At 39.0% G+C, this 14,193-nt stretch overlaps 2 protein-coding genes across 4 annotated transcripts; one reads left to right on the top strand and one right to left on the bottom strand.

The window, feature by feature from the left end:
- The first annotated feature begins 42 nt into the window (after positions 1 to 42).
- Positions 43 to 4,669, top strand: rnf113a (ring finger protein 113A). Its single transcript, XM_026164217.1, has 10 exons — positions 43 to 208; positions 618 to 697; positions 1,087 to 1,185; positions 1,443 to 1,550; positions 1,741 to 1,850; positions 2,172 to 2,278; positions 3,712 to 3,801; positions 3,878 to 3,971; positions 4,053 to 4,159; positions 4,527 to 4,669. The coding sequence occupies exons 1-10, from the start codon at positions 103 to 105 to the stop codon at positions 4,592 to 4,594; spliced, it is 969 nt and encodes a 322-aa protein (XP_026020002.1). The 5' UTR covers positions 43 to 102; the 3' UTR covers positions 4,595 to 4,669.
- A 39-nt stretch (positions 4,670 to 4,708) lies between these two features.
- Positions 4,709 to 14,116, bottom strand: strada (STE20 related adaptor alpha). Of its 3 annotated transcripts, XM_026164216.1 has the most exons (13): positions 14,053 to 14,116; positions 13,358 to 13,421; positions 12,837 to 12,894; positions 10,575 to 10,603; positions 8,453 to 8,555; positions 7,600 to 7,721; positions 7,299 to 7,407; positions 7,038 to 7,161; positions 6,765 to 6,936; positions 6,506 to 6,610; positions 6,045 to 6,298; positions 5,886 to 5,928; positions 4,709 to 5,716 (listed from the first exon to the last, which is right to left on the bottom strand). In XM_026164216.1, the coding sequence occupies exons 2-13, from the start codon at positions 13,367 to 13,369 to the stop codon at positions 5,561 to 5,563; spliced, it is 1,287 nt and encodes a 428-aa protein (XP_026020001.1). In that variant the 5' UTR covers positions 13,370 to 13,421; positions 14,053 to 14,116; the 3' UTR covers positions 4,709 to 5,560. The 3 variants fall into 3 exon arrangements, with proteins under 3 accessions (XP_026020001.1, XP_026020000.1, XP_026019999.1); XM_026164215.1 differs by lacking the exon at positions 10,575 to 10,603; XM_026164214.1 differs by lacking the exons at positions 10,575 to 10,603; positions 12,837 to 12,894.
- Positions 14,117 to 14,193: the final 77 nt, after the last annotated feature.

The following is a 14,193-nucleotide window of genomic DNA, read 5'->3' as shown; positions in this document are numbered from 1 at the left end:
GGTGTGATTCTCCTTTTGGCCAGTACAGGGACTAACTTAAGATGACTCCTAGACACTAGAGGGTGCTGTGGCGAGAGCAGATATTTACAAAACAGATTCAAGATGGCGGAATCGGAGAAGCCTCGGGAGGGATCTTGCACTTTTCTGTTTAAAAAATCTAATAGGAAATTCTCTGGGCGAAAGAGAAAAGCAAGCGATAGCGAGAAAGGTTTGCTATTTAACTCACTTTCTGATCATTTAAAGCCCAGTGAACTTCCGGTGCCGACAGCGCTCGAGCTTTTTAATGATCGACTACTTGTTTCTGTTCTCGTAGTCCTTTACAGATAACCACTGTGTTATTAACACGGGAAGAGGCAAAACTACTGTATCTGATTCCAAAAATCGGAGAAACGATGTAAAGTACCGCAGATGACACATATTTTGTTCCTGTTATAAACAAATTTCACATTCGTGCCTCGTTTACGTTTCCTCGGAATTTGGAACACTGGATGCGCCTGCTGTTTTTTGTCCTCCCAGTTAACTCCGAGATTATTCTAAGATTTTGCAAGTCTGCTGTCAGTTATTGGGCAAGTTACTAGATTTTTTCACCAAATGTATCTCACTCATGTCCTTTTCAGATGAAAACAGTGATGAGGACCAGACCCTCGTTGTGAGAAAAGAAAAGAAAGAAACTCGCGTCAACCCAATGATTCAGAGGGTAATTAGGGGATTATTTATTTATTTTTTATTATTTATATTTTTTTGACACGTGTTTGTCGAGAATTGTTTTTTTTCTGTTTTAATCACTGTGTACCTCAACGTGCACTGGAAACGGCAAGTATGTATCCAGAATCAGCTGGTACAAAGTTAGATTTGCAAAAGTCTAAATCTGCATTTAGATTTACAAGAGTACTAAAGTATTTAAAAGTGTGTTATGTTAATGCATATATAGCTTTTTCTTTTTACATTTAGAATTTGGGCAAACCTGATATTTTGAAAAAGTTGATAAATCTAATCATGCAAACACACATTTGCAGACAAGACTGCTATGACAGTAGCCTCAAATGAGACAGAGGTGACTGTTTTTGTTTTGGGATTTTTGTCCAGACAAAGAAAGTGGAGAGAGATGCTGTATCATCCAGTGAAAGTGAAGATGAGAAAGAAGACAAGAAGATGACTGTTTCCTACAAGTCCACACGATCAGCGGTGAGTTGACTTTTTCTATCATACTGACTTTTTAAAGGCTGTCCTTTAAAAGTAAAGGGGATATGAATGAGCAAGGTATCCAACCTTTTTGTTGTTTCATCTGTATGCATGCTGATTTGGCCTCTTCTGATTTGCCTTGTGTGTGTGTGTTCCCTCTCCTGTATACTGCTTAAGAGCCACAGTCTTGCAAACTTATTGATGTGCTCACATATAAGTATTTAATGTAAATCTTTTTCCCAATCCTATCCAAAAACAAGAAACCAGAGGGACCGGAGGACATGGGTGCAACTGCTACATATCAGCTGGACACAGAGAAAGACAAAGATGCCCAGGCCATTTTTGAAAGGAGTCAGAAAATCCAAGAGGTAGTAGATGCTATTTTTAATGTTAAAGCCTTGTAGAAAAGGCTACAACTCCTATCATATAATGACTTAGTTGGAAAACTGTTCTGTTCATATTCACAAATTGTGACTTGAGTGCTAAAATTAAAAAAAAAAAAGTCCAGTAGTTTCAACTAAATATTGAACTAATGTTCTTTTTTTCCTCTTGTAATAGGAACTGACAGGTAAAGATGATGATAAAATCTACCGTGGCATCAACAACTACCAAAAATTCATCAAGCCTAAAGACACAACTATGGGCAATGCCTCCTCTGGCATGGTCAGGTGAGCATTAAGGCGAGGCTTATCCATTCCATCACAGTCACATTGTGTCATTAAAAAAATAAAAGTAAACAGAACACCAAATGCACTTCTCTTGTGGATGTGTGTATCATTAAAAGTGCTAATAAACCACAAAGACAAAGGAAATCTTGAGCTTTTTAAGGGGCTTGAAATAGACATTAAATAATGCTCCATCTGCTCAAGACTTTCCTATGATGGTGCATGGTTGATGATCTATCACTGATGCAGTTTTGGGTTTTTTTTAGTTCTGAAATGTAATTAGTTAATACTGATATGTATAATTCAGTTCAATCATTTTAACAGAAAAGGACCAATCAGAGCCCCTGAACATCTGCGAGCCACAGTCAGATGGGACTACCAGCCAGATATCTGCAAAGACTACAAGGAGACTGGTTTCTGTGGTTTTGGAGGTGGGTATGATATTTTAAAATACATGTCTTTTGTATAATTAATCAAACACTTTTCATTTTAATGTCTTTTTAATGACTTCCCTCCATCTATTGAGGAAGAAAAACAACTCAGATTAAATGTTACGTGTTAAATGGGACAAATGTAAGTAAAACCTCCCACTAGTTAGAACAACATACACTCATTGGCCACTTCAATAGGTGTATCTGTTCAACTGCTTGTCGGTTCAAAAATCTATTCAGCCACATAGAAGCAGGCAAGAAATTTGGTTTATGTGACTCAAATGTGGCAAATGTGGCATTGTTGTCGGTGCCAGACAAGCTGATCTTGAGTATTTCAGAAAATGTAGATGCACTGGAATTTTCCCACAGAGCCACCTTTAGGGTTTACAGAGACTGGTTTACAATATTAGGTGAGCTGCAGTTCTCCAGGTGAACTTCCCTTTTTGATGGCAGAAATCAGAGATTGGTCTGACTGCTTGAGCTGATAGGAAGGCAACAGTAATTTAAATGACCACACATTACGCAGAAGGGCATCTCTGAATGGACAACTGTTAAACCTTGATGCAGATGGAGGTTCAGCAACAGAAGACCACACTGGGTTGAACTGGTGACAGCTAAGAACAGAAAACTCAAGCTACAGTTCACACAGGCTCACTCTAACCTGGACGATAGAAGAATCTTGTCTTGTATTAACAGTTCATGCTGCTGCTGCTGGTGTAATATTGTTGGGAAACATTTTCTTGGCACACTTTGGGTCCCTTAGTACAAGTTGAGTTTGGTTTAAATGCCACAGCATAAATGAGTATTGTTGCTGACCATGTCATACTCTTAATGACCACAGCGCATCTTTAGACTTTGCTCCCAGCACAATAACGAAACGTCACAAAGCTCAAACAGGTTTCTTATACATGACATTAAACTCACTGCTTTCAAATGGTCTGCGTTTATAAGAGAAAACACTTTTAACATGTGATGTAATGGGAGAACTTAAGAATTTGGATTTTTCAGGAAGTCAAACCATGCAGTATTTTGTTTAAAAGAAGTCACTATGACAAAAAGGGAAATTCACAAAAACGACAGAAAATCAGGGAAAAGTTAATGGCAATAATATCAAATTCCCTTACAACTTTGTTTTTATTCCGGTATTGTTTTTGTTTTGTGGGAAATTAAACTATTACGTGTATAAATGCATCAGGTGGCACAAGTGTGACTGCAACTGTGCCAAAGCCTTTACAAGAAAAATTTTGGCAGACACTTTTTTGGGTGGTTTTCATAAAACCTTATATTTTTTCTTAAGACCTTTTTTCATTGCGATTGAGTTGTATTTTTTATTCTATTTATCTATAGATTAGAGCAATTTGTAGTGTGTGTGAGACATTTAAGAAAATACTGGTCGTTCAATAAAGCTTCCTCATGATCATCTCTCCTATCAGACAGCTGCAAGTTTCTTCACGACAGATCAGACTACAAACATGGCTGGCAGATTGAGAGGGAACTGGAAGAGGGACGATATGGAGCCAATGGTGAGTTGAGAAGGAACTGCATTTTTGTTCCTACTGTAAACGATCTTTTCCTGAACGCTGTCTTATTTTTATTTAGATGAAGAGAACTATGAAGTAAGCAGTGATGAGGAAGACTTGCCCTTCAAGTGCTTCATCTGCCGGGAATCCTATAAGAATCCCGTAGTCACAAAGTAAGACTTTAATGTCATTTTTTTCCTTGCCAAGCTGTTCCCTGTTTTTGGAAACATATTAACAAGTCTAATGTCTCTCAGGTGCAGGCACTTCTTTTGTGAGGTTTGTGCACTTCAGCATTACCGCAAGTCCAAGCGCTGTTATGTGTGCGATACTCAAACCCACGGAGTGTTCAATCCTGCTAAAGGTAGGCAAGATCTCTATAAAACAGACGACTTCTTTAAATGTCTTGATTGTCCTTTCTGCATCCTTGGGTCCGCTCAGTTACGAGTGAAATAAATTTTGGCTTTAGACTTTGAGTGAAGGAGTCCATGCAGATGTGTGTTTGCCTACTTTTTGTCACTGCACACTCGGGTGTGGAGAATTTACATAAAAATGTGTCAACTATGCATGCGACGGGCTTCAAAGTATAACAGCAATGATTACTCGGCCACCAGGTTTCCAGCTGTCTTTGACCGCAATAAGTATAATCAAGGTTGTAAGATAGTATTGTAATCAGTGCAACTTAATAATACCCATTAATCATGTTTTATTTTACCTTTTTCCCCTCTCAGAGTTGATGGCTAAGCTGGAGAAGCACAATGCCATGACAGACCAACCACCATCCGATGAAGACAATTAGCAAAATCCAAACATTTCCAGCCTCCCCTTACGTGTTTGTCTGTGTAAAATTGAAATAAAACATTTTTTAAACAAGGTTTACAGCCTCACTGTGTGGTGCCATCAAAATAAAAAATTAACGTCAACCACGTTTATTGTTAAAAGTCAAGTTTGAGTTTTGCAACACATTGCTTTGCCCTCACTTTCAAATATACATGCAGACAAAACAAGCACCAATAAAACATTCATTTTTGACATGAGTTAATACCCAGAGTAAGTTCAAGCAAATACATACGTCTATGCTTTGATGGTTAAACTAACACGTTAATCTTAACCTCTGTGCAACAGAATAGTTGCCTGAAACATGAAATGTAGTTTACACTGTAACACAAGTAGAGCTAAGAAATGTGTTTACATGCTGTTAATTTAATTGACCCTCCGGGTAAACGCAAAACCTTCCATCTGGTGCAGAAGACTAACCGAGTCAGCTGTGAGGACTGCTGTGCGCCATTATGGCCTCACTGAGCATATGGGCCGCATCAAGCAGCCCTGTTCTCACACGAGGTAGAGTGTCCCCTCTGAATATTTAGTAGCAGCTTCAAACCAGTTTGTTTTGTGAGACTCTTTAGGCTACAAACACAGACTCTCTGACCTCAACACTAGCATGAGGAAGTGAGAGTCCTGTTTTGTTTTAGCTCCAGGGGGCTTGTAATGTAAGAGTACAATCTGTAAACAGGTGTAGGTGTGTGTGTGTGTGTGAGAGAGAGACAAATAGGCAATCAGTGCAGTGCAAGAGTTTGTGCATATCTAAAGAACAAAAGCGTGAGAGATGTCAAAAGAGGCAGGATGGCTGCTGGTTTGTAACCTGGGTCTGAGAACAGCCACTCCTTTTAGTATTATATACATAGGGGCCATAACAAAAACTAATCTTGTCCCATCTGCTCAGAGAGTTTCTCATATGAACATCTTCCTGCCAAATCCTCCACTGTCAGAAGTCCCAGTCATCTACTTCCAGGTGGCTGAGACCGGACTCCAGACTGGCAAGTCCAGAAGGTGAGTCCTGAGGCTGGGAGCTTTCAAAGCTGGTGATAGGCGACACGGGCCGCAACAGCTCAGGTAGGGCCTCTGAAGGTCGCCGTTTGATCTAAGAAAACAAAAAGATTTAGAGAACAAACTGAAACACGACCAATTCATATCTTATTTACCAAATTTAAATGTTCTAACTCTCCCACAATTGTCTAACACTTTAAATACTATATACTGATACATGTACACAAGTGAAAATGTTATAATTAATTCGATATCTTGCACACCTGTTTGAAGAAGGGATGGCCAACAAGACTGGTTGCAGATGGTCTGAAGAAATGCAATTGGGAAAACAGTTAGTGTCCCAGTCATAACACATTCCTAAAAGCAGTTGCAGTGCATTTATCGCATATATACTTTAAATATGCAGGGAGAGTTTCCCCAACCTTTTTTCTGGGTCTCGCTGTAGACACAGCTCAACAAAGGCGTGGAACTGTGGGGAGAACGTCCGGTTGTATGGGTGTCCTCCTGACGATGACGAGGGTTCACCGTTGGAGTTTCGGACTCCTCCCGGTCCTGGACCCTCACAGATCCCAGAGTCAGCACCAGAACGGGAAGGCTTCATGGACAGCTCCTCTGGTGGTATAGTTGTGGTATCCAGCAAGCATGGCACTGTCCCGTTTAGCTTCTCCAGTAGCATCTGTGGAAATGAGCTAGTATTAGTTTAACCCAATGACCTTCTTGCACACCTTAAGAGTTTGTGGTTTTAGTGTTCAGCTTTGCCCCTAATCTTCAGTTTAGATCAAAATGAAAATAACACCAATATTGTTGTTTACCATTAAATTACTTTCTACAGTCAAAATGTAACATAGGAGACTATTTAGGCCGTTGACACATCTCTGCTTACCTGTGTAGCTGGCATGTCTTTGAAGGGAACGTGTCCATTGGCTAGTTCACAGGCTGTGATCCCGAGGCTGTAGATGTCTGATCGAGAGTCATAGCCCTGGAGATTCTTCAAAAAAAAAAAAAAAAAATCAAATAGAAACTGTCAGTTTCATCTGTACCCCTCTTCTCATTTTCGTTGTGCATGTAGCATGAAAACTATAGTTCTGCAGCCTCTAACATTGACCGCAGAACAGCATTCACAGTGTTGAAAAATGTAGTACCTGTTGCAGCACTTCGGGACTAAGCCACGGCAGCACGTTAACGCTATACTGGGGGAAGTCGTGGACCACTTTGGCCCTTTGGCCATGTCGAATGAGGCTAAAGATGCGCCGCAGACCTGACATGCACACTTGTCCATCTGCAGAGATCAAAACGTGGCTGGCCTTCACACTCCTGCATAACCAAAACATTTAAGATAATCAATATCGTATCAGGTGTGAATGATTGTATTTTAATGACAGGGTAATATACATTAAACCACATGCTTGTCTTACCGGTGCACATATCCCATATGATGGATGTATTCAAGAGCTTTGAGCATGCCTAGCAAAATGTATGCTATAGTCAGCTCACTCATACCATCTGTAAAATGTGTGCAGATGAGATCTCTGGCTGACCCTGCAAGATTCAAAAACAGATGATCGTGATTAGAAAGCTCTCCGACATTAGCAGAGGCTGCTTCATGAATTGTTAACATAAATTTAGTTGCATAACGTATGAGAAACAGCAATAAGGTAAGAAATTGGATTTCTTACCATAAGCCATGAAAGGTGTGATGACCCATAATTCATTTTCAGCTATAAAGACGCTCTTGTATGGTAGAATACTGGGGTGGTGAAACAACTTTGACACATGTAGTTCACCCTGTGAGACAGAAAGGAAACTACATCTTATTATGTCAGAGCGAAAGATGGGGAGGAGAAGATTACATAAAATGCAATAGACTACGAGGCTGGCAAACAGATAAATTCTCAATAAAGCACTAAAATGAAATATGGGGAGGAGGGTGACATAAGAGTCAAGTCATGCACACTGAAGGCATTGAGCGATTCAAACCTGCAGGTAGGTAACCATGTCATTAGTACATGACTCCAAGTCAATCCGTCGGATGGCTACATGCTCCCCAGTGGGTCTATATCGAGCCAGGTTAACAGTCATTAAATTGTCCAAGCCCCGACCTACAAGACAATATTTAAATCACTGAGACAAAGTCATCCTCCAGTTCTGTTTGTTTGAATATTTATGTTGTTGTATGTTGTTAAATGCTAAACACACACAACTTAACAATACTTTTTATTTACAATCCAAATACTACCTTTAATAGTAAAAAAACCAAAACAACACATTTAGCTACACTTAAAACAATTCATTACATTCATCTTTAGTTTAAAAGGAAGGAAAAACCACCAGGACTCTAAACTACTGATATAGTAGCAGATCCAGCTCATGAGCTATCATAATTCACAGGAAGGTGACCACGGTGTGTGTACATTTGATTAAATTCTGATCAATACTGAAAAAAAGAGCAGTGATAAAAATTTTAAATGAACAGTTGATAGACTTATTGCTATAGAAAAAGCTTATTGTTCCTTTGACCACTTGTTTATATATAACTATTTTTAAGTTGAGTGTTCTTTACTCAAGCATCAATACATTTTGTTTAACAAATGTCCAGAAATAACAAGAACGACATTAATGAAGGTCACCCAAAGCTACTACCTTAACTATATGGAGGCCAGCTGTGCTTAAAAGGTGCATTAGGAGTCAGGAAAAACCCTAGGTGATCTAGTTTTATGAAGAAAAAAAAAAACATCACAAGAAACTGTTCTTTAGCCAGTGCAGGCAAAACAAATCTGTTACTGCCAACAAAAACTGAATTAAGTTGAGGCATGTCTTTGATTTTACTTACCAATAACAGCAAGGAGCTCATAAGAGCTGCTGTCAGGAAGGAAACTGCCCATAGTGTCTCGACGAGGGAACGAGGTCAGACTCTCCTGACTGTCCTCATTGGCCTGGAGGAGAAAAGGAAACAGTGAACGAAGATCAGTTCTGGCATGAACCTCAGTGGTCATAGCACTGAACCAAAAGGGTTTGTGAGTGACAGCTGGAGACTTAGTCTTATGTGTGATAGCTGTTAGAAGATCACTAGAGAGGAGACTATGTTAGCATGACCCACAGCACTAGTGGAATTAGAGAAAATTAGCAACACAAACTGGGCAAACTATAAGTCTAATCATTAAAATAATGACCAGAGCTCCACTTAATCAGAATACCTCAATAATTCCTAAGGACATATACGCAATTTTAATTGCTCCAGAGAATTACAGTGCATCAGTTGTATATGGTTACTCCTCTGAACAACACAGTGTAAAAACATGGATGTAGCTTCCAGGCCAATTGTGAAGGGTCTTAATCCCTATCTCATAGGTGTCAAACTCTGGCCCGCGGGCCAAATTTGGCCCGCAGCCTAATTACATTTGGCCCACGAAGCCATACCAAAATACTATTAGAGATGGCCTACTGGTATTATACAGCTAATATATATATTGTTTAGTATTAAGCTTTGCTTGTTCCATATTCAGTTTTCCAGCAAAACTTATTTGAGTCCATAAGAAAAGATTCATTCTTATATCTGGAGGAAGATTTTTTTTCCAATAAATATTAATGTTAGCCCGCGACTTTGTTCCAGTTTTGAATTTTGGCCCACTGTGTATTTGAGTTTGACACCCCTGCCCTATCTGAAAGCCATGTGTGAACGCTCGTGTGCTAATAACTTGTCAATTACAAGTCACGAACCGATAAGCAAGCAGTTTCAAAGTCAGATCTGCCCCTCTCCATTACATCTGATTGCATTTTTTTGTTTGTTTGTTTGTTTGTTTTGCAACCAAGACGCTAATAGTGTAAATGCTCATTTCAAAGCCTCGGAACGAGACTTCATGGTAACTGTGCCATCTTTTAAACCATCTATGCTATGAACTAATTCTCCAATAACAAAAACAGAAGTTAAGCTTAAAACCTTTTACATAACATGTAGAGAACAGCTTATATTTTTGAAAGTGAGGACTCCTGAATTCCATCAGTTTACTTCTGTTAAAATGATGGAAATGGACAGACTGCAGTCAAGCTGTGGAGGCAAATGGCAGCAAGATGTATGAATATTTGGACTGTCTCCATGGTGACCAGCAGTAAGAGACAGGCAAAATTAGAACAGCACCCTTCTTTGATCATAATTGACTCTTACAGGCTGGAGATGGCTTCAAGATCAAGATCAGGAACACACAACTCCGAAAATATCCTCACAGATAAAACTAAGAGTTGTTTCTTGTGTAAACCAAGCCACAAGAAATTATCTTTATGTAGTTTAAATTAAATACACATTAAAACTGGCATGACAGCAAAGTCAAACATGCTTTGGTAGCCATCGCTTAAGGGAGTGTCGGCAAATGTCATCTAATCACATGGGGTACACTAGACGCTGCCACTGTGATCAGATTTAGAAAGGGTTACCGTGCATTGCAAAAGCTCAACACATGGAACTCCATCCATTAACAAACTGCAGGGACACACGGTCGCAGACATCAAAGTGTGACACTTTCAGCTCACCACCAACTCAACATAGGGGCCGTCACCTCACACAGGAAGTGTGAAAACATACAATATCTTTTTAATGTTACTCAAGACTTTTAGTACGGCTACAAAAACCCAACAAAATCCAAAACAGCAGCTGCCTGAAGGCCAACATGTAAACAGCAGCACACCAAAGGACTCAGACTATTTCAAATAAGCTGTAGGTATGCTTGTCTATAAACCACAAAACAGAAGCCCTTGTGAGTGAGGTGAAAAGGGCTTTCTATGCTACAAGCATGTACAGTGTGTGTCATGAACTGCAAAGTCATGCATATATAAATGTGCAAAGCCTTGAGGGGGTAGTGGATTCTGCTTATTCTGTGTGCGCACATACATATACATGCATGCACGCACATACACAAAAGGCACATGGGGTGATGCAGTGGCAGGAGTACCACACTTACTTTCCTGCGAGAGACTCCCTGAGCTTGCTCTGGGGTAGAAAAACCACATCAATGACATAAAAACATGTACACAAACAAAACAAGAGAAGGATCTGTGTTTAGAGAAGCTTTTGAACTGGTTAACACAGCCTCTGGAAGTAAGGGTTTGCTGCATGACCCAAAATTTGATAAATGAGCTTTGCTGGTTTCACATGATTTGTCTAATTCAGCATCTTTGTCCTTGGTGACCACCCACACAGAATTATCTGTTTTAAAGGCTTCATTCGTTCTTAAAAAACACAAATTTAAAAAATAAAACAAAACAATCTCACTAAACCCATCAGGCTCTTCCCAGATGTTATTTTAACCATCATGAACACAGCCAAAACAGAAATTAAATACTTGATCCAAATGCAGCTCTGAGCAATGATCTGCATGCATTGAAATGAAAATGAGACAAATACTGTACAACTTCTTATTAAAAACAAACACTTGACAAAAATAACAAGAATATCACAATTATAATACTAATTATTGAGGAGTCTGACAGCCCAAAGATGAGCTTTGCATTCACAGGATTTTCAGAAAACTTGACCTCTGACCTTAAGGTCTAGGTCACACAGATATGAACTTCTTCAAGATTTTTTGGTAGCTATACATATGGTGTCAATTTGAAAATTGTACGTCGCTTTGTTCTTCAGTTATTGCATTTACAAAATGTGTCGACATCACCCACCTGGCAGGGTGACAACAATACCCCATCAGCCCTTTATGGCTGAGGGGTAAAAACTATATAGAATATCAGAAACAAGAGTTAGCAAATCATTACAACTCTAAACACATTAGCAAAGCAACTCTGTTGCCAATATCAAGATTTTTTATTTTAAGTTGCATAAATGTTCCTTGTATGCACGTGGAACTATTCCAAATCTAACCTTAAATAAGCTGCTCAGAGTTAAATGACTTGTCAGCTGGGAAGAAGTAAGACAAAGTGAGAGACACAGACATCCCTTGCTAAGGCTGTGTAATGAGTTTAACACTAGACTCCTTGGAGCCCAATTAACTGAGACACCATACTATGTAGGCTTTACAACAATATGGATGTTTCTTCAGTAACCAATTACATTAAATTATGTATGTGACATTGTAGTGCTGTGAACCCTGCAAAACCTGGAGCACCCTCATTGCAACAGTCCCTCTACACCTCACTAAAGAGTTTCTTGTAGCCTTAAGGTGCAGTCATTAATGAATTAATGCATGAACTGCAGTCACTGAAGGTGGGGACTAAGAAATAGCTGCAGATTGTCCATTTACCTTAACTCTATGTCTCAGACCTCAGATCAGTTTTTATCAATGCTTGCATACTTTTCTGTCAGCTGAGCACTGCAAAACAATTACACCAAACTAATGGCTGTGGACCTTTTGCACAGTTCAGTCACATGCATGCCTTTCTTGTTTTTTCCTTGTTGTTTTTTTGCTTTATTTCCACCCTGTTTTCACACTCAGAGTTGCACCAATGCTGAAACCTCGTGAATTTTTTTATTTTTTCCCCCCAGATCAGGAATCTAAGGGAACCAAAATAATCAAGACAAAAGCATTTTAATTCCCATCCTTGTTTTAATACTATTGTACCCTCTTCCTATTTAAATAAATAAATCTCCCTCTCACCCCCGAGGCATGGTATGTGCTCCTCAAACTCGGGTCCTCTACTAGAGGCGTGGGACTCTGAGAGTTCTGCCTCTTAGACATTCCTAGGACTGCACTATTTTTTTTTCCTTTTAGGTATGTTTTATCTTTGTTTATAACCACATGTTTAAATGATCTGCATTGTTTCACATATGTATCTACTGTGTATCCCATTTTTAATGACCATTTATGTTAATGGTGTACAGTACATGTGGTCAGCTGCAACTTAATTCATTAAAAGGATAAAGTCGCATTTAATTACTTGTGAAATAAAATATTTAATAGTCAAAAATAAGAACTTTTAATACCAAATACAACTTCAGAAGAAGCGTGGCAAGCCCACATGACATCAGTTGTGAGTGCCATCCTGTGATAATGTTCCCTTGTAAAATGAAACAATAAGTTAAGAACGCTGCTGACAGATGATTAGGGGATGGAAAGCTTTCATAATTGTGAAATTCACAGCAAAGTAAATACTCAACTGGAGCAAAGCTTCAGTGAAAACTGAAAGTTGTTTTCTGTTGGTGCTGTTGAATGGTCAGTGGTTTGTGAAAGGTGAACCCTATGGTTAAAAATTAATTTGGCTTTGAGTCTCACCTCCAAACAACTCCAAATCCCGCAGGCTCTCCACACTCAATTTCTCAGATACCCAACGCTGACATACACAGAGAGTTAATGGAAAAAAGGAGAGAAATGCAAGCAAGAATAAGGAAAGGTTACACATAAATATAGGCACATTTAATGTTGCTGAATAAAGTTGGTTAATTTAGTAAGGTGCAGCTGTAGAAGTTTCTTTAATATTGTGCAAGAGAAAGTTGTGCAAAGCTCTGTTTCAAACACATTTAGCAATTGTGTCCAGTCTTGTATATCTATAAGCAGTGCTGGATCGAAAGGCAAAGTGTTTCTTTGATGTGTTAACTTTAGAAACATGAATACACTAATGATGAATCCCTTAAAGGGATTAATCCTTCTCTTGGTACAGTGGCAATCTTCAGTGGGCATAATGAATAAAAGCATACAATTAGACATAAGGCATGGTCTGGCTTAAGAATCAATCCTCATGATACCAGCCCTGCAAGACAATACAAGAATTTAGAAGAATTTGACCAAATACTTACAAGAAAAGACATCGATCCTCTCAAGTGTGTTACATTTGATGCCGAAAACAGATAAAGGGAATAACTGTGGAAACAAGAAAGAAAGAAAAAAAATGTATGTAGCGGTCTAGCCTCACTCAGCTGTAGTAGTGGTTAATTAAATTTAATATAATCAATACATATTACAATTATTTCACAGAATAAATGTGAAATTTAACACAAGTTGTAGACAATAACATGTCTAATGCTTTGGTACGTCGCCAAACAAGCAAAACCAGTCTTTCCTCGTTTTCATTTCGCTTACAAGTTATCGCAGTTCATTAAAGCGCTTACTAAACCTTGTATAGAAAAATAAAACAACCAGCTAAATGACCTGTAGAAGTAACTATTGGTTTGACGCATGACATCTCTTTTCTTGTCATTTTAAGCTTAGAAGCGGTCGGAGTTTACGTTTCAGTATTGATGATGGCTACGCAAACAGATTTGCTGAGCGACTGTCAGCAACAACAAAAAAGGAGAAGAAGGAGAAGCGTGAATAAAGCGAAAGAAAATAAAGAAATCATTCACTAGTACCACAATAATATTATTGTTATTATTGGGGGGGTACTCGCTAATGTTGCTATGATGGAGGACACAGGGTGGCATAGTTAGCTAAAACGGCGACATCAACCTGTTTTAGTCAGAAACGCCATTATTTTAACACCTCGATAACTCACCCGTATAATGCTCGGAGCAGAAATGCCTTGTTGATGTGATACCGTCTTAGACTAACTTATTTGGCGCACCATCCTCTCCGGCAGGATGTTTTTGATAGCTCTCTACTAAGCTTTATGGGTTGCGCGCCGTGTCGCCAGCGA

Source organism: Astatotilapia calliptera, chromosome 4, assembly GCF_900246225.1.
Source record: "Astatotilapia calliptera chromosome 4, fAstCal1.2, whole genome shotgun sequence".
NCBI classification, from domain to species: Eukaryota; Metazoa; Chordata; class Actinopteri; order Cichliformes; family Cichlidae; genus Astatotilapia; species Astatotilapia calliptera.
Note: the sequence above shows the minus strand (reverse complement) of the source record. Positions and strands in the feature narration are given on the sequence as shown.